Genomic DNA, 18486 nt, shown 5'->3' on the forward strand with positions numbered 1-18486 from the left:
GGGAGAAAAAATGGGGGGGTGCCTGGGGCCAAAGGGGTGGCGCCACTGGCCAGGACGCGGCCCCTGTGGGAACGGTGGGCTCCCTGCAGCGGAGGGTGAGCCTTAGCCCCATACAGCGCAGGAAGGTCAGCGTGGCTCGGGGCTCCTTCCCATCTCCACACTGGGGAGCTGGGGTGGTCAGGGGTGCTCCCCACATGAGCCCCGCTCACAGTACAGAGCCCTGGGGCCGCCGGGGCCCGTGGGCACCTCACGCATCAATGAGAGTCTGCCTGCCCTCGCCAGCCCCTCCCTGTGCTTGCCTGCCCACCACAGCACCCCCTCAAGGCAGCCCAGGCTGAGCCCCCATCACGTAGCAGAGACGCTGGCCCCCCAAGGACCACAGGCAGGTCACCGTGGGCCTGACCGCTGTCCTGCCCAGGGGCTCGAGCGGGCAGTGGGGAGCGGGCGCACAGACAGTCCTGGGCTTTGGGCTCCCCGGTCCACGGCCACGCGGTTCCACGGGCCGATCCCTGTAGGCATCGTACGGATGAGTGTGGCTGTCCGCCTGCTGTGGGACGCTTAAACTAGTGCTTCTGAGAGCACGGCCTTTCCCGGGCACACCTGCTGGGCAGGGAGAGGCCGTCTTTGCCCGAAGTGTTCATCTGCCTTGACCAGTCTCCCCACTGGGAGCGCGTGTACTTTCTAAGTTGCTGGAATTAGAAACAGCACAATGCATACGGTCCATTTTGTCCCAGTGCAATACTGCATTAAAATAGCCTCTTTTGGGGACCCTCCTACACCGTTGGTGGGAACGCAAGCTGGGGCAGCCACTCTGCACAGCAGCACAGAGGTTCCTCAAAAAGCTGAAAATAGAACTACCCTATGACCCAGCAATCGCACTACTGGGTATTTACCCTTAAGATGCAAATGTAGGAATCCGAAAGGGCACGTGTACCCGAATGTTCACAGCAGCAACGTCAACAATAGCCAAACTACAGTACGAGCCTAGATGTCCAACCACAGATGAATGGATAAAGAAGATGTGGTATATATACAATGGAATACTATGCAGCCATCCAAAGAAATGAAATCTTGCCATTTGCAACAACGTGGATGGAACTAGAGGGTATTATGCTGAGCGAAATAAGTCAATCAGAGAAAGACAATTATCATATGATCTCCCTGATATGAAGAATTTGAGAGGCAGGGTGGGGGGTTCATGAGGGGAAGGGAGAGAAAAAATGAAACAAGATGGGATCGGGAGGGAGACAAACCATAAGAGACTCTTAATCTCAGGAAACAAACTAAGAGTTGGTGGGGGGGGGGGTGGGTAGGGATGGGGCGGCTGGTGATGGACATTGGGGACGGTGTGTGCTACGGTGAGTGCTGCGAACTGTGTAAGCCTGACGACTGGCAGACCTGTACCCCTGAAGCAAACAATACAGTATAGGTTAATAAGTTAAAAAAAAAAACAACCCTCTTCTACTCATAATGCAATCCTTATCCCATTAGAGAAAGTTTGTGCTCAATCCAGGCAGACGGAAAGGGCTGTTATCAGGGAAGGCCCGTGACTAACGAAAAGATAAGAACCAGGCATCACCGAAGGCAGCATTCCTCCCAGCCTGCCTGCGTCACCTTCCTTCTGCCTCCCCGGGGGACAGGCCGTGGGTGCTGGGGCTTGGAGTGGCCGCACGTGGCCACGCGTCACCTGAGGTGGGCGGCCCTCCCATCCGGCTCCCTCTGCCACGTGCTAAGTACCCATCGCTGCGGGGCTGTGGCTGCCCTCGGGACTGCGCGGCACAGGGACGCAGCCCCTGCACGTCCCCCTCCCCACGGTGGCCATCGTGGCCCCCCGAGACCCCTGCCCCGTCTCTCGTTCCACCCGAAGCCAGGTTGAGATGATCTTCCGCCACGTGCGACGAAGGGGTCCTGACTCGGCGCCGGCCCTGGAACGCACATCCCCGAGCTCGCCGTGCGGCGGGAGGGCTCTGCCTGGACATGCGGTGAGCTTCTCCCTCAGCAGGCGGGACGGCCGGGACCAGCGGGCTCGGCACGGTGCTCACGGTCACGCATCTGACCGCTGCCTTGTCTCAAGGAGGTTCTGTCCATGGGAGCTGGGGTTCCCTTGGCAACAGGGCTTTGTCCTGACCCTGCCCTCCGCCAGGACAGACAGTCCCAGCTTGGGGCCTCAGCTCTGTGGAGGCAGGGAGAGGGCCACCCGCCAACCCGTCCGCTGAATTCTCAGCCAGCCCCCAGGATCCGAGAGGCCAGAGAGCGAGCGGACCGAACAGCACAAGCACCTGGGGAAGCAGACAAGCACCCCTGCCTCTCATAGCTCACAGGCAGACGGGCAGACGGCCCAGGACACACGAGGCGGGGTCTGCAGAGCCTTCCGGGAGAGGGTCCTCTGTTCTTACGACACACAAGATGCAGACACATGTTTTTCTAGCCCCTCGGGCAGGTGTGAGGATGTGACACTGGGAGCTGCAGCAGCCACGTTGTGACCATGAGGATGGGTGTGGCAGAGCAGAGAACTGGGGAGAGCCGGGGCCCTGACGCTGCCAGCCACTGCCAGTTGAACGCCTCTGGACCCTGACTGCAGCGGCTGGTTACGGGGGGTCAGGAATCCCTTCCTTGTGCGGCCACTTCTAGCTGAGGTGTGGGATTTTCATGTGACATTATTGTCACTGACAGAGAATATCCACTCTCTCTGGGGCACCCCAGTCCTCCCTGGGGTGTCATCCGGCCCACGTACATCAAACACTGTGATGCACAGTCTCAAATAGGGGCAGTGGCCACCGTGCTTCCCCAAGAGGCCACAGCAGCAGGCCGCACCCCTGCGTGCCTTGGCGGGGACCCTCCCACCGCAGCCAGCTCCCACCCGCAGAGCGCGGCGAGGTGAGGCCACGTGCCTCTGGGCAGAGTCACGGAGAGCGAGATGCCTTTGTTTTCGGGGCCCTGAGGTACCACAGAGGCAACCCGACCACCATACAGGGGTTCTCCGGTGGACAGCTAGGGTCGGCCTCCATGCGTGTGACCATCCCCGGACGACACCAGCCCCGCCACTGTCCCGCCACGGAGCTCCCAGCCATGGAGGCCCCTGACATCACAGCCCCAGCTGAGTCCAGAAGGTTCCCATCTGACTCCCGCCTCCGCGTCCGTGACACCCGGTGTCCGTGCAGCTGCGGCGGGGGGAGGGGTCCGCAGGCAGGCGCTGGCACACGGTGGGTGCTTCCGGCAGGTGCGCTGGGCGGACGCGCGTGCGGCAGGTGCCGGCGGGCCGGGCAGCTGAGCTTGGGCACGGTGACGCCGGCTCGGACCCCGCGTCCCCCCCCACCGCCAGAGCCGCAGGAAATCCTCAACCGCAGGGACAGCTCTGAGAGGATTTATAAACCCACAGAGGAGCAGGGCTGGTTACGAGGCCCTTAAGAGCGTCTTCCAAGGTCTCGGTCGGAGCGCGCGGCAGGCACGTCCCGGCTGGCCTCTCAGGAAACAGGGCCACGGCAGCGACACTAATGGAAATTTATGGGGACGCCCTTTGCGCTGCCGGAGGAATGAGCGCAGGACAGAGAGGCAGCGCCCCTCCCAGGGGACGGTGGGCTTCGCCGGCTGACAGCAGGACACACATCTATCTCGCGTCAGGGGCGCCGGTCGGGGGGCTGCGCCTTCTGGAGCCGTGACAGATGTTTCTGGGAACGGCTGCCGGCGGGTTCTCAGAAGCATGTCACCCGGGGAGCGTTTCTGCCTCCTTGGGGACGCCTTCCTGGGGCGGCCCCCGCCTGCTGTGGGGGACACGCTCCCACCCTCACAGGAGCGTCCGCACAAACACGGAGACCTTGACAGGCAAGGCCGCACCTCTGCGAGGCCTTCCCCTGCCCAGGCAGCAGAGGGGGCCGAGGCAGGCAGGACCCGGGGGGCCAAGGGGCGGAACGGCCCCCACCACGAGCAGCATGGGGCAGACCCGGGCGGCCAGCCTTCCGAGTCCGTCTGTCCATCCAGGCAGCTGGCTGCAAGACGTCCCAGAAACACGGGGGTGCGTGCCCAGCCGTGCACACACACACTCGCTGGCTCACGCACGGGCGCACACGTACACACAACCACACACGCACACAGCATCTCACCTAGAGATCCGGGGACACACCGCAGAGACAGACGGTCCCAGAAGGACATCGACGCCTCATACTTTCTCGTGGTGCGGAGCTGAGGGAGCACACATACTGCGAAGTCACTGGCGTGCCCCCAGACCCAGACGTGCACGGCAAAGCAGTCGCAGCTGACCTGTCCCCACCTGTCCTCACAGAGACAAGGCCACAGCCGAGACGCAGCCTGCATCCCCAGCTGTAGGGCCCAGACTCACTGCGCCGCAGGCTCACCGACACACAGGCCGGTGGCGCTCCATCCTCGGACCCCAGAGAGGCCTGCGGAGCCGGGCAGATCCGCACACAAACCCCCACATGTCAGAACCAGGGCACGGGACCAAGCGGGACAGTCACAGGGGCTGCGGGGTCACTGCCCCATGTGCTGACGGGCCGGGCCAACATCCTGCAGCCTGGACACCTTCACGCACCCCGTGGAGGGAGCAGGCTGTGGGAGTGCCCAAGGCCGCCATGGATCCCTGGGCCGTCGGTGGGGCCCGTGACCTCCAGCCCCTCCAGGCTCTCCCTCAGACATCCTGGGGTCACAGACCCACCGTGGGCCAGGCTCCAGCGCAGTGTGGAGGACTTCTGTCGGCCATCAGCCCCCGCGGCCCCACGGGGCCTCTAAGGGTGGACGCAGCCCTCAGCCCCCGACAAGCTCCAGAGCTTGGGGTGAAGCGGGCCCTGCCCCCGTCCCAACAGATCCCCAGCTGCGAGGGAGCCCAGGACGGGCAGCCTCCGCTCTCCCCATCTGGCCGCAGCGGGCTCCAGCCGCCCCCTGCCCAGCCTCACTCGGGACCCCTGCCCTCCCCACAGGCACCTCCCTCCTGGGCACAGACCCCAGTCTCCAGGGCGGGCAGAAGGGAAGCCTGTCGCCTGCCTTAACTGACCACCCGCCCGGTCAGGACGCCCCAGGGCTGCAGTTCTGTGCTCCCTGGCCACTAAGGGAACCGGGTGCCTTCCCCTACAGACAAGACCCACCTCACCCCGCACACTCCTATGACGACTCCGCTCGCGGCCCGGGCACTCCATCTGACTCACCAGCGCCGGCAGCCAAGCTGTGCGCGGCGCAGACGGTTAACACACACGGAGACTCTGCAAACAGGCAGCAGGGGGCACGTTACCGCACATGATGGAGGACGGCTCGGGCTCGGCCGCTCGCGTTTACGATCCTGGTTAATTTGGATCTGCCAGTCTCCCTTTTATTATCCCATGGGCCGGTCTTAATAATCAAGATCTATGTTATGTGCTTTGTGGCATAATTAAAGCTGCTGCCTAATTGGAAAAGCTACCCACTCCAGACAAAGGGAATCGATAATTACCTAACACAAGAAAGCGAGTGAGAACTTTAGTTTGAGAGCAGACAGAACCGTCGGTCGGGGCAGGCACGCACGCGGACACACATACACACACACACACACACATGCAGACACATGGGTGCACACGCATTATCACAGGGACCTCACACAGACATTAACACATGCACGCACGTGCACACCCACACCCCATGTGTGTTTCTAGTAGCGGCAAAGGTCAGCATCCAGCACGAGGCCATTTCTCACTGGACAGGTGGGCTCTGCGGAGGCTGAGGCTGTTTAGGGAGTCGAAATCTGAAAGCTAAAGGTGGGCAGAGATGAGCTTGCATTTACGTGTCTGTTCGGTTGGTCACGCACAGATGTTCGCTGGGGGCCTCCTGAGCTCACAAGGGCTCCCACAAACAGCCACCAGCGTCACAAACCGAGAGGTCAGCATTCTGCAGTGGCCCGTCCCGGCCTTCCTCCCGCGGGCTCCTGTCATCGACAACGGCATGACTACCTCCAGCCCAGACCCTCCTGGTCACAGCAACCGTGACCTGATTCCCCATCACGGCTCCTGGAAGGCCTCCGCTGCGGGTCCTGGACCAGCGACGGTGCGTGGCCGTCAGGTGGGCTGGATGGGGCCTTGGGGGTGGCAGCGGCTGGCCCCACCGGCCGTGCTCTCCCTGTGTGCTCTCGGGCCTGTCCCTGGACACTCTGAACGGGCACGTCTGGGCTTCCTCCCAATACGGCGGCTTCAGGACAGGCAGACCGCTTCTGTGGCGGCTCACAGGCCAAGGCCAGGGCTGGGCTGGGCAGGGTGGAAGCCGGGGGAGCCCCACGGCTTCACCTCTGCCCTCCTCTATTGGACGACCAGCCACAAAACCCATCCCATCTAGGGGAGGGACGTAGCGTCCCCAGCCCGGAGGCAGGAGAGAGAGCGGATTCTGGAAGACCGGTTCCCTTCCATGTTTGGCTCACGTGGAGAAGGTAAGATTCTGGGGGGAAATGCACATGGGGTTCATGCAAACTATGGCCCATGGGCCCAATCCGGGTACTCGACGCTTCCTGCCTCGGTCTCCTCGTCTGCAAAATGTGGGCCCTGTCTGTCCTCACAGCCTCGCTACAGGGTTGAGTGAGTCGGTGCCTGGTCTGTAGGCAGTGCTCTGCAGCACACTGGTCTTACATAAGCCCCGGGGCAACGATCAGGCACCCCACTCACTGAGCTGCACAGGGTGTGGGTCTCCCCCAGGATGGCTGGGGCCGTGTTCAAAGCCAAGGTCACATGCGGGCTGTCACCGCATGACTACACCCCAGGCCCAGGAGCCTGGCGGGAGAGCAAGGGCTCAGAAGAGCTTCTCTCTGGTTTCTAGTTTGTCATCCGCACATGCACGGGGCAGGGGGTCTGTGCAGGTCACAATCATCAAAGCCTCCCCATTTCTTTTTGGGAAAGCAATGGATATAAATAAACATGTAAGAAAATGGACCCCATGTTCTCTGTTACAAGGAGGCAGAGAGCTGTACCCCTTCCAATCGGGGTCTGTAAATCAGATCTCTATCAATTAAGGCATATCGTAAATGTCGGCGCTTTCGAAGTTTGCCTTGATGTCTTCTTCTGTAACATGAGGCTGAGAGGGAACTGGTCACTCCCATCTGGTTTTATTTCGGCAGATGGAGACTTCCTAAAGAGGGAGACTCTGCCGGGGAGGGAAGGAGGTGGGCCTCAGTCCTCAAAGGGAAAGCCAGAGGAACACCTGCCCTCAGGCAAATGCCAGCACAGTGAGGTGCTAGAGGAAAGTGCTTTGAGGACTCAGGAGTGTGCACGGTTGTGCTAGACGGAGCAGGGAGAGCCCGTTAAGAAGCAAGAAATAGGGCGCCTGGGTGGCTCAGCTGGTTGAGCGACTGCCTTTGGCTCAGGTCATGATCCTGGAGTCCCAGGATCAAGTCCCTTATCAGGATCCCAGCTCCATAGGAAGTCTGCTTCTCCCTCTGACCTCCTCTCTCATGCTCTCTCAAATAGATAAAGGAAATCTTTTTTAAAAAATGCAAGAAGTACAATCCAAATATTTGAGCAAAATATTTAAAAATATATGTGTATATGCGTGCTAATTTACTACAGAGCCTAGAGAAGTTTTCATTTATTTATAATTTATTGTGATGTTGGCTTCAGGAACAGCTTGATCTAGGTGCTCCAACTATGGGCCTGGAACCTGATTCCTCCCTATTTCCCAGCTTGGCCACACTCTGCACTGGGTTTTTCCTTAAGTTCCACAAGTGGGCTGTGGGAACTCCAAGCTTTCTGCTCATAACAGTAAGATGGTGCAGCTCCCCATGCTCCCATTTTTGCAGTTTTACTTTGACTGAAAAGCCTGATTTTTTCCCCCAGTGACCTCAGGTAATTCCAACATGCACTCTTATTGGACTGGCCCAGACCACATGACACCACTGAGCCGTAGATGTGGCCGGTGGACATAATGCTCTAATTGCCATAATCCTGAGTCACGCGACCTGCCCTGTGGCTGGAGCGGAAAGTTTGCACGGGTTCCCCTGTGGGAATGAGGAGCTGGAGCCCAAGGAAAGAGAACCACATTTCAGGGCAGCCAACAATGGCATCCATGACACACACTCACATCTGCTCTATGCTCTGGTGGCTCAAGACACAGCAGGACCGCCGGGAGAGCCCTGCCCCAGCCCAGGGCTGGCGACGGCTGGACAGGGAAGGGCCAGTGCTCTAAACCGTGTGAGATTACGGGAGGTGGGTACCATTCACTTGCCAAGTCAATACTACCGCATGCACAGGAAGGGGTTCACACAGCAGGCTGGCTTACCCATAAATACCCTCCCTGCACAGAAGTCTGGGACACTGTGCATGACCAGAGCGTCACTGTTACGAGCATCCACATAACCAGTGGAACGTCATTGGTTACCACGTGGGGTGGTCTATGCTGCAGAGCCGTCGATGCTGGAGCTCGAGCCACAGTGTCAGCCTGACCTCTGGGGGCTGGGGACGAAGGTCAGTCGGCCACTGAAACCCTGGACAGCAGGGCCATTGTCATACTTAATGGGGGCGGTCACTCGCCAGGGCGGGAGGGGCTCCGCGCCGTCTCTGTGACTGCCCTGGGAGGGGCAGCTGGAAGCTGCCTCCTGTATCCCCCACCCCTGCCCTCCGCACTCCTCTGCATGATGTCATTCTGTCCTTCCACAAAGCACAGTGGGAGTAAAACGGCGCTGCCCAGGGCGGAGTCACTGAGCCTGGGTGGTCCTGGGGGGATTCCGGAGGGTGCCGTGCGCCCAGAAGCCCAGAGCCAAGAACTCAGCTCCAGCCACTGAGTGAGCCTTACTGAGGCCACGCTCCAGAGGTGAGGGCGCCCTGGGGAGTGCTCAGAAAATGCCACGCACAGTCACACGCATGCACACACCACACCCACACACGCGCACACACCATACACATTCACGCACACACCACACACACACGTGCGCACACACGCCCTTAGAGCACAGACTGGGTACGTCCCGAACCCGAGCCACTCAAGCCCGTGTCGGTGCCTTTGTCACATCCAGGTGTCACCTGCATTACTCACTTAACGTGTTTCTTCAAACTGGCCTGTTTCATACAGAACCGCATTTTTTACCCAGAAAAGGAATCTTTACAACATCTCGTGAAAGGAAAGCCAGCATTGTTTATGCTTTGATGGTACCCACGAAATAGAACCGCGTTCTCTCGTGCGGCGTGGAGGCCACGGGGGCACGTGAGCTCGGGGTCTGCCGGGACAAAGAGGAATTCCTCTGGGATGAAGCCCCATGAGGAACAGGAGAGGTGGACGGTGTCCTCTCACCTGCGGGCAGGCCGCTCCTACTGTCTGTTCCCAAAGCACAGGGTGAAGGGGTCCCCCAGGGCCAGGCCGCGGGGAGGCCCGCTCCGTGCACCTGCTCTCACTCGGACACCTGGCCCAGGGCACCTCAGTCCTCGGTCTGGGGAGTCTGCAGTGAGTTCCCGCAGCCTGGCCTGGGGGAGGGGGGCATCGCACCTGCAACTGCGCCCCACCTGTACCGCCCCCACGATGCACCTGCTCAGGCTCTCTCCTCCCTGGGGCGGGGTGGGGGGGCAGCACAGACCATCCACCCAGCTCCCTGGACCACTTCCCAAACACAGTCTCAAACACACTCTGAAAACGCCCCCCAAGCCGCGGTGCTGGGTTTTGCTCCAGGGCTGGCCCCGCCTCCCCCACTCGGCCCCGTCCCCCCCACTGCTAGCCCCCAGGGTCCCTGCTGCCCCAGGCCTTTCCACAGACAGAGCCACAGCGAGGAGCACGGCCAAGCTCGCCTTTCCTTTCCAGGGCCCACGTGCCAGCCTGAGGGACTTTTTTCAAGTAATCATGTCCACTTAATACGACATTTTGTTCAAATGTCATCCCCACCAAGGTCCCTAATGAGCTTTCAGACAGGAGGCCGTGTCCTGAGAGACCACGAGGCAAGGCCACAGCCAGTGGCAGACCGGGGGCAGGAGGGCCAGGGGCCCGAGGGTGGAGAGCGCAGACAGCTTTAGCTGGGGGGCGCCGTGTGAGCAACTGAGCCCCGAGGTCCCCGCGCTTCACCAGTGTCCGGTGCGGAGCGGCAGCCAGTCTCCACCAGCTCCCAGGCCTGCGCACGTCTGTGTGGGCTGGATGCCCGCGGAGACCCCAGAGCGCAGAGCACGGGCAGGGTGGACACGCTGCGCCCGGGGTGCCTGCCTGCGCGTCCGTGCACGTCCGTGCTCCGGGAGCCCACAGTGCGCGGGGGCTGGGCCGGGGGCTCCCGGGAGGCCGCCACATACTCACTTTTTTGGCCTGTAGTCCGGGATGGTCCTGTCCAGGGAGATGCGGTCGCTGAGCTGCGCGTTGTACCCGTACTCCTCGTACTTGCTCTCTGTCTCCTGGCTGTCCTCATGCAGCGTGGCCGCCATGCCGCCCTGGCCCAGGCCCCCCGGCCCCTCCACCAGGCCAATGGGCTTGGCGAGGCCTGGCGGGAAATGGGAAAGGAGGGCGGTCAAGCAGGTCCCTGGACCCTCCTGCCCTCCCCAGCCCGTCCCCAGCCTTGGGCTGCCACTTTTCTTCCAGGCCCAACTCTAGGAATTCAAGGAAAGTCCATTAATTCAAAAAAGATTTTTCAATAAAAATAAGTTAATTTTAAGAATGGGGGGGGGGCGCCTGGGAGGTTCGGCGGGTTAAAGCCTCTGTCTTCGGCTCAGGTCATGATTTCAGGGTCCTGGGATCGAGTCCCAAGTCAGGCTCTCTGCTCAGCAGGGAGCCTGTTTCCTTCTCTCTCTCTGCCTGCCTCTCTGCCTGCTTGTGATCTCTGTCTGTCAAATAAATAAAAAAAATCTTTAAAAAAAAAAAAAAAAGAATGCAAAGCAGTTGCCCACCTCCTCCCAGATCCCTGATGCCGTTGGTCTTTCTGATGTCACTGCACACATATAGTGGGACTCGACCTGGTGTGCCCACGGTCCTCCGGGAGCCCCAGGAGGCCCCACACAGAGGACTTGGCACCGTGGGGCCCTGCCTCGGAGGGCGGAGAGGGACGGAGCTGACCTGGGAGACCAGGCAGGAAAGGAGGCATGTGTGCACATGGGCTGCTAGGAAGGTCAGGCCTGGGGCTTGTTGTTCCGGAAGGTTCCCTGGAATGGTCGCATGTGCCGGAGTGCCCACTGTGCACGGGGCCCTGGTTCTCTCTGGGATGGGTGACTGGGACATGCTGGTTCTGGGAGGGCGGCCCCAGGGCACTGTCCTTCATCCGGCGGAAAGGCAGAATGGGGCCGGCCGGCTGGTCAGCCCCCCATGTGCAGGCTCCCTGGTGCACGGGCAGGGGCTCCTCTCTGTGCCAACCGCCCCCTTAGGTTTGTGACGTGACTGAAATGGGACGGCCGCACCTGTACCGGGCCGAGGCTGCCCGACGAACCCCACCGACTGGCGGCCCCTGCCCCCCGCCAGCCGCCCAGGCTGGCAGAGCATGTGTCCCAGCCTGGGAGCCGCACACACCTTCCCACTGGCCTGTGCCGGGGCCCCGCTGAGTCTGGGAGCAGGAGGGGAGCCCCGGCACCTGGACCTCAGTTTTCTGGAATATTCCGTCTTGAACCAGCAAACCTGTGTTGGTGTTTATGTAGGACCGAAGGACACACGTTGCATACAAAGTTGAAAAATTGCATGACACAGAAATCACTTCCTCTTATTTTAATATACCAAAAATATATATACATATAATCATGCTACTTTTAAATATCTGTGCTGCATTTTCTACTTTGGAAAGTCTGTAAATAGCCACCTCCCAAAGGCAGATGTGCCTCCAGACCTGAGGGGACAGCAGTGTCCGTGATTACGGCTGGGCCCCCCCAGAGGGCTCTGGGGCCCAGGGTGGGGACCTGGGGGGTGGAGCCCAGGGGTGGGGGGACCCGGAGTCGGGTGGGACCTGCAGTGGGGGCCGGGGGGAGGCCCTGGGGGTGGGTTCTGGTGGGGTTGGGGCCTGAGGGTTGGGGCTCCCTCCCCCGAGTGAGGTGGGCCGTGGCCGGGTCAGACGGGGGCGCTGTAGGAGAGGGAGGACCGGCTTGAGCAGGGTCAGGCCCTGGAACTCACGGGGCTGCTTCATGTCACTTTTTCGCTTGTAACAGTGAGACACGCACATGTGAGAAACTCCAACGGCGCACAAAGCTACTAAAAGGAGGAGTTGGGGTGTCCTGGGCAAGCCCCAGCCTGCGAAAGATGGGACTTTCCTGGCTGTCCCCACACGCAGGGTGCTCCGCGGGCGGACAGCGCCCCTGCAGGGCTGCCCAGAGCCTGAGGTCCGGTCGCCCGCCCTCCTCCTTCCTCCGCTCTTCCCCGCTGCGCCTTTATCCTCCCTTATCCCGGGGGTGACTTTGTGACCTCAGAAGGAACACTTTCGGCTCTATTTCTGGAAGTGTCACGTCAGACAGCGTCTGTCCACTTCCTCGTGGGCTAAAGGAAACATTAGCATTCCCCCGGGCCTTCCCCTCGACGGGTGTCGCTGTCATTTATAGATTTTTTCCGGCTACGGAGCCGTCGGAACCTCCAGGGGTAAGCTAGAGGTCTGCCGTACGTCACCGCGCCTAGTTAGCGACGCTTAAAATTTTGTCACGAAGGTAGATGGCACGGTAAGTGTTCTTACAATAATAAAAATTTTAAAAATAAGCTGTTGAATTACCCCCAGAGGGACAGAAATAGCTTCGCCGTGGCTTCCACATTGTCAGCCGCTGGCAAAGTCACTTAGAACAGCTAATTTTGCTGCACAGCCGCGACCCAGCTCCCCACGGCTGCAGGTTGCTTCCAAGGTGAGGAGCGAGCCCACCTTCACCACCCGAGCCGGCTGCGGGGCGGGCCTCAGGCGAGCGAGCCACGGAGGCCACGCGGCCCAGCCTGACCACACGCACGCCCTCGGAGGAATGTCCAGGCCGCCTCGCTTGTGCTCCAGGCACTACTCAGTCCCCCAAATTATGTGCATTTTCTTCGGCGTTAGGCTTGGATCTTGACTTTCGGTGCACTTTTCCGGGCGGAGAGGATAATTAGTAACAATATTCACCTAGCTCGGGCTTCGGACACGGGGCCGTGGCCAGCAGCCACGCGCCGCCACGCCCCGGGCCCCAGACAAGAGCCGTGTGCCCGGAGGAGGCCGGCCGAGTCCAAGGGGAAGGGAGGCGGGAAGCCCGTGACACAGGGCAGCCCACGACGTCGGTGTTCCAGAAAATCTGTGAAGTTTGCACATGGGTGTTTCCTCGTTTTTGGTGCTTTTACAGAAAGATGGATGTCCCCGTCATGAGGGAGCCCCCCAAACACAGACGTGGAGGGAGGCAGAGATGGCAAGACCCTGGGAGCCCCAAGTGTTCCCAGGGCCCCCTGGGGGTGGGGACCCTCATAGCCAGAGGCTGAGGGCTGGACTGGCATCCGGTCTGGTTGGAGGCTCACGGCTGGTCCTGAGTGCCCGGGGCGGGTGGGGGGCTGCTGGGGTCCTCATCGGCTCTGAGAGACATCCCAGGTTCTCCTCGGTGGGGATCGAGCTATAAAGCCCCGAGCGTGGAACCCGCAGACACCGAGCCGTTGCTCCCGGGGACACACGGTGTCGGGTTCCCGCGAGGCCCTGGTCGCCACATTTCCATCGACCCGCCAACACGCCACCTGGTTTTACGGGTGTTTCTGTAAACGTCCCCTCCCTGAACACGTTCTGCGACCTCGTTAGCCAGCGGCGTGTGGCTCACGTGGGAACCAAGCGCTCACGGTGCCCGCGAGTTCTCGGCAAGGCGCAGCGTCCGTGCTCGCGGACACCCGTCTCAAAACAGCGAAGCCCCAGCAAGAACGCGACCAGGTGAGAAAGAGGCGCGGCAGACCTTGAACGGAGGCTGGCCCGGCTGGGAGCGCTGAGGCCCAAACAGGCCTCGTCCCCACGGGCCGCTTCAGGCTTCCTGCCTCTCCGAGAGGCTGTCCCCCAGGGCCGGGCCGCCCCTGGGTTGCCCCAGCTCTCCTACAGCTCCGCTGATTAAAAACCCTTGGAGTCCCGCCCATCAGCGCTTCCCCGTGGGGCTCTGGGGACCCTCATCTTCCCTCCTTTCTGGAATGCCCTTTGTGGGCTCCCGTCTCTTTCACAAAGACTTCCCTTCTGAAGAGGCAGGACTGCTTGATCCCGGGTGAGGAGGGCAGACAGAACCACAAGAAACTTGTAAAGACGGAAGGTGGCCCGGCCGCTACTGGGGGTCCTCAGCCCGAGAGCCGCCAAGGCCCCTGGGGTCGACACTGACACCTACAGAACCGGCTTTTGTCCTCACGTCACGTCCCCAAGTCCTGGCTTCCCCAGCCGGGCCTGGTGCCGGGTGGGGGTGGGTCACAATGTCCCCCGTCCTGCTGCCGCCCCCAGGGGCTCCTCTCTCATCCCATCCGTCAGGCCACCAGATGGCGGACAGGCAGGCTCTGCAGCCTGTGGGTTGAACGGCGGCAAGCTCTGGTCCTGGCCTTCAGGACCTGCGGAAACGGGGTCCCTGCAGAGGTCACCAGCTAAGACGGAGTCATCCTGAATGGGGGTGGGGTCCTTTTAGGAAGAGGGAAGTTTGGACACAGACGCTTGCAAAGGGAAGATGGCCACGTGACAACCCCCGACAGAGACTGGGGGACCGGGGCCACCGGCCAAGGAATGTAACGGGCTGCCAGGAGCTCGAGGAAGTGGGAGCCCCTCCCCCAGGGCCCCGGCCTCCTGGAGCCTCCAGGCAGTGGAAGAATGAGCAGCTGTGGTTCCAGCCATCCAGAGCTCCTGCTTTGTCCGGGCGGTCCCGGAGACCCCAGGCTGACCTGCCGCCCCCAGACTGCGACAGCCGGACACAGGGGTGCGAGCCGTTCCGTCGTGTGGGACGGCCCTCAGTCCCTCTGGGAGCAGCGCGGGGACAGGCCAGATCACAAAGGGGGCCTGGGGCCTCCAGAATGGGAGGGAGAGGCGGCGTTTCTGGTTTGCAATGTCCCACTCCCTCCTGTGGGGGAATCAGAGCCCCAGACTCCGCATTCTCCGTGAATGAGAAGGGATTTTGAGAACAATGGGAAATCTGCATGCGTCAGTCAGCGCAGCCTCTGGGACGTCCACGCAGCTGACATCTCTGACAGTGGAGCAGAAACCACTCCTGCTTGTTACGCCGGATAAGGGGGGTCACAGGCTGGTCGAGACAGCTGGCCGTCATTACATCGGTCCCCAGGCCGTGGGACCTACTCCTGGGGCTTCTATCTCCGCATTTCACAGAAGGACACCCCCCCCACTAGGCTCCCTGAGGCACAGCCTCCAACCCACGCGCTTTCAACTTCAAATCACCTCAATGAAGGACTTTAGAGGGAACCAGGAAAGGTCCCCAACTTCGCATTTTGACATCAAGGACTTGTTAATTACAACTGCTTGTCACTTTCAGCACCATTTCACGCTGCGCTGGGCAGAGGCAGGGACACCCCCTCGCGGCAGAGAGTTTGAATGGGTGTCCCTGGGCTAAAACCAAGACTTTCCAAGACAGACGACTCTGAATATTAGCAACTTGTCCACATTTAAAAAAAAAAAATTAGCATTCAGTTAACAGAGAGGGTCTTTATCTGCCAGCTCGGGGTAGCAGGCCACAGAAGGCTACAGGACAGTTCTCAAAGATACCCCGTAATCGGGGCTTTGCAGACGGGATCACCGTACGGACCCTGAGATGCAGAGCGTCTGGGGCCGTCCAGGAGGCACCTACGCTCCATCAGGAGCCCTTAAAGCACAGAGTCTGTGGGAGGTTTGACGCACACAGTCGAGGGGACCGTGAGATCTGAAGGCAGACCCCGGACGGACGGGACGCCTGGGCCCCCGAAGCTGGAGGGGCAGGAAGGATCCACCCCAGAGCATCCAGAGAGCCCAGCCCTGCCCACACCGTGGTTCCAGCCCAGGGACATCCATCTGGGGCTTCGGAGCTCCAGGACGGTAAGAGAATAACTCTGGGCTGCTTTAAGCCCGTCGGCATGCGATGATGGGTCCCGGCAGTCCCGGCACAGGGCAGAGCACCCAGGCAGAGTGCAGGCCATTGGTGCGGCCTCCCACGGGCATGCCCAGGCCGGGAGCAGGCTTCTGGAGCGGTGTGTAACCACTGCACCACCTGCCTTGGCCCCAGGGCTCCTGGCAGTGGCACAGCGACCTTGTGGACAGCCTGCAGTCCCCCAACGGCTTCCCCAAACCTGGATGCCAGCCGGAGGCAGAGAGGCGGCAGAGCCCTGTGCTCCCAGAGGCGGAGGACCCCAGGCAGGTGCAGGGGTGGCTCACATGACCACATTCAGGGCCGGGAGGACAGATCCGGATTAGTCCGCGGACCCACGGAGCGGTCACCCCAACAGCTGTTCCTACCGACGGCCCGGACGTTTCAGAGAAGAGCAGCCGATGCAGAGGGTCTGGGAGGGCCTTGGGGCTTAGAGCAAGTCTCCGGGCACTACCCAAGGAGAGAGATTTCCGGTGCAAGCCTGAGCTCCCAGCTCGTGCGGAAGGTTCCAGCCGCCCAACGGCACACACGCGCTTGGGCACAGGTGGTCAGCTCCCTGCCCCCAGGCTGTTTCTCACGGCTGCCTGGAGGCTGAAAGGTTGTGCCCTGGTTTAGCCGGATGGGGAGGTGGTGGTTCGGATAGAGGCCCCAGAAGCTGGAGCCTGTGGGGTGGCCTTCCCGGGAAGAGGGTGTTTGCCGGTGTAACTAGGACTTGGGGATGAGAGCATCCGGGATTCGGGTGGGTCGAAAATTCAAGGACCTGTGTCCTGGTAACTTAGAGGGGGCTCAGAGGGCCACACGCAGAGGAGAAGCCTCGTGATGATGGAGACAGAGACGGAGTCAGGTGTCCACAAGCCAAGGAACGCCAAGGACTGCCAGGGGCCACTAGAAGCTGGAGGGACGCCTGGAACCGATTCTCCCTCCGAGCCTCGGGGAGGAATCAACCTGGCAGCACTGATTTCAGGCTTCTGGCCTCCAGACTGGGAGAGAACAAATCCCTGCTGTTTGAGGCTGCCCCGTCTGTGGTCATTTGTTACCGCGGCCAAGAGGACACTCACGGGGCAGGGGGAGGGGATGGAGAAGAGGGGGAGTGGGGAGGCAGAGGGGGAGGTGTGGGAGGAGGGGAGGGGAAGGGAGGGGAGGGGAGGGGAGGGGAGGGGGCGGGGGTGGGGAGCAGAGGGAAGTTCTAGGGAAAGGGACCCGGCAGACACTCGGCAGGCTCTGCCAGCATCTATCCTCTCGTCCCTTTTGTTGGTAGCAGCACAGTTCATTTGGGGTGGAAATGAATTCAGCTAAAACGCTCGGCTCCCTGGGCCGACCTTGCGGCCAGGGGTGGCGTGGCACCAAGGTCTGATCGATAAGATTTAAGTGGAGTTTGCTGGGTGGGATTTCTGGGAAACGTGTCTAAAAGGCACAGCCTCAGCTGGTGTATGTGGGGTTTTGCCTCTCACCTGCAGTCCCTCCCGCTTTCTCCTGCCTGGAACTAGGACTCCGTGCCCAGGGCTGGAAAGCCGCCCTGTGACCATGAGGCCAAAGGCCACTCACTAGGAAGGGAGAAGCTGGAGCCAAACGGGGCTGGGCCCGTGCGCACGTCGGCTGAGGGAAACCGACCCCACGGCCCGTCAGGCCGTGTGCTGGGGCTGCGAGCAGACCCTGAATTCCCTCTCCCAGAGACGCAGGGGAGTGGGCCCTGCAGTGGTTGGCGGGGGGGTTGTCTCCCTGCGACGCCCCTACCCCCCATCCTGGGGCCCCTTCCAGCCCCCCTCCCCAGAGGAGTCACGTCACACCTGCGACCCACGCCTTCCAGACAGGGCGCCCAGCACACACCGGTGGCTGCGAGGGTTTTCAGCGCGGGAGGAAGCGTGGCTCTCGGGCTCGCGGCTTCCTTGAGTCACAGATTCCATCTGTCACAGTGACGTCAGCCAGTGTTCCGGGAGGAGACAGTCCCACTGCAGACACTGCCTCAAAGGCAGAGCGGACGGCCTCACGGGCGAGGCCGGCGGGCGCGCCCTCGGCAGCCAGGTCCCCCCACCCTGCACCCCTGCGGCAGCGGGCCAGGCCAGCTGATGGACCACCGGCCTCCCCGGAGTCCACCAAGAATCTCAATCACCACCACCACCAATTGCTAAAAAGCAATAAACATCTCTGGCAAGTGGGAAGAAATGACAAGGACAGACGTGAGGAAAAATGGGAATCTGAGAGGCGAGTGCTTTTTCGGAGCAGCGGGCATCGTCCCCAATACCACGAACGTGGCGTTCACAGATGCCCCCGATGTGGGGCACGCAGCCTTGGACGGGGCAGGAGGGCTCCCTCACGGCCCCAGGAGCCCAGAAGGGCAGAGGCAAAACTCCCGTCCACCGCGGGTCCAAGGACTGACCTTCCCTGACGGCCACCACACCTGTCACACACGCCAGGGCCCCCACGCTAAGGCAGAGGACAGGCTGCCCACACTGACCACACCCGGTCTCCCGCGTCTCGGGTCGCCCGGCAGGTGGGACTCCGAGGCCCGTGGAGGACAGACTGCCGGTCACCTGCCAGGGCCCCGGGCCGTGCCCTCCCGCACCCTCCA

The 18486-nt window shown here is 61.3% G+C and overlaps 1 protein-coding gene across 1 annotated transcript in view; it reads right to left on the bottom strand.

Annotated features, from left to right (window-relative positions):
- Positions 1-18486, bottom strand: part of GALNT9 (polypeptide N-acetylgalactosaminyltransferase 9) — a gene marked incomplete at both ends in the record, with an annotated part of 71608 nt that overhangs the window by 38745 nt on the left and 14377 nt on the right. Inside the window, one exon of the mRNA XM_080821244.1 lies at positions 10228-10408. Within this exon, the coding sequence (XP_080677370.1) occupies positions 10228-10408 (181 nt within the window). The remainder of the gene's footprint in view (positions 1-10227; positions 10409-18486) is intronic.

Source organism: Martes martes (assembly GCF_963455335.1).
Source record: "Martes martes genome assembly, chromosome: 13".
NCBI classification, from domain to species: domain Eukaryota; kingdom Metazoa; phylum Chordata; class Mammalia; order Carnivora; family Mustelidae; genus Martes; species Martes martes.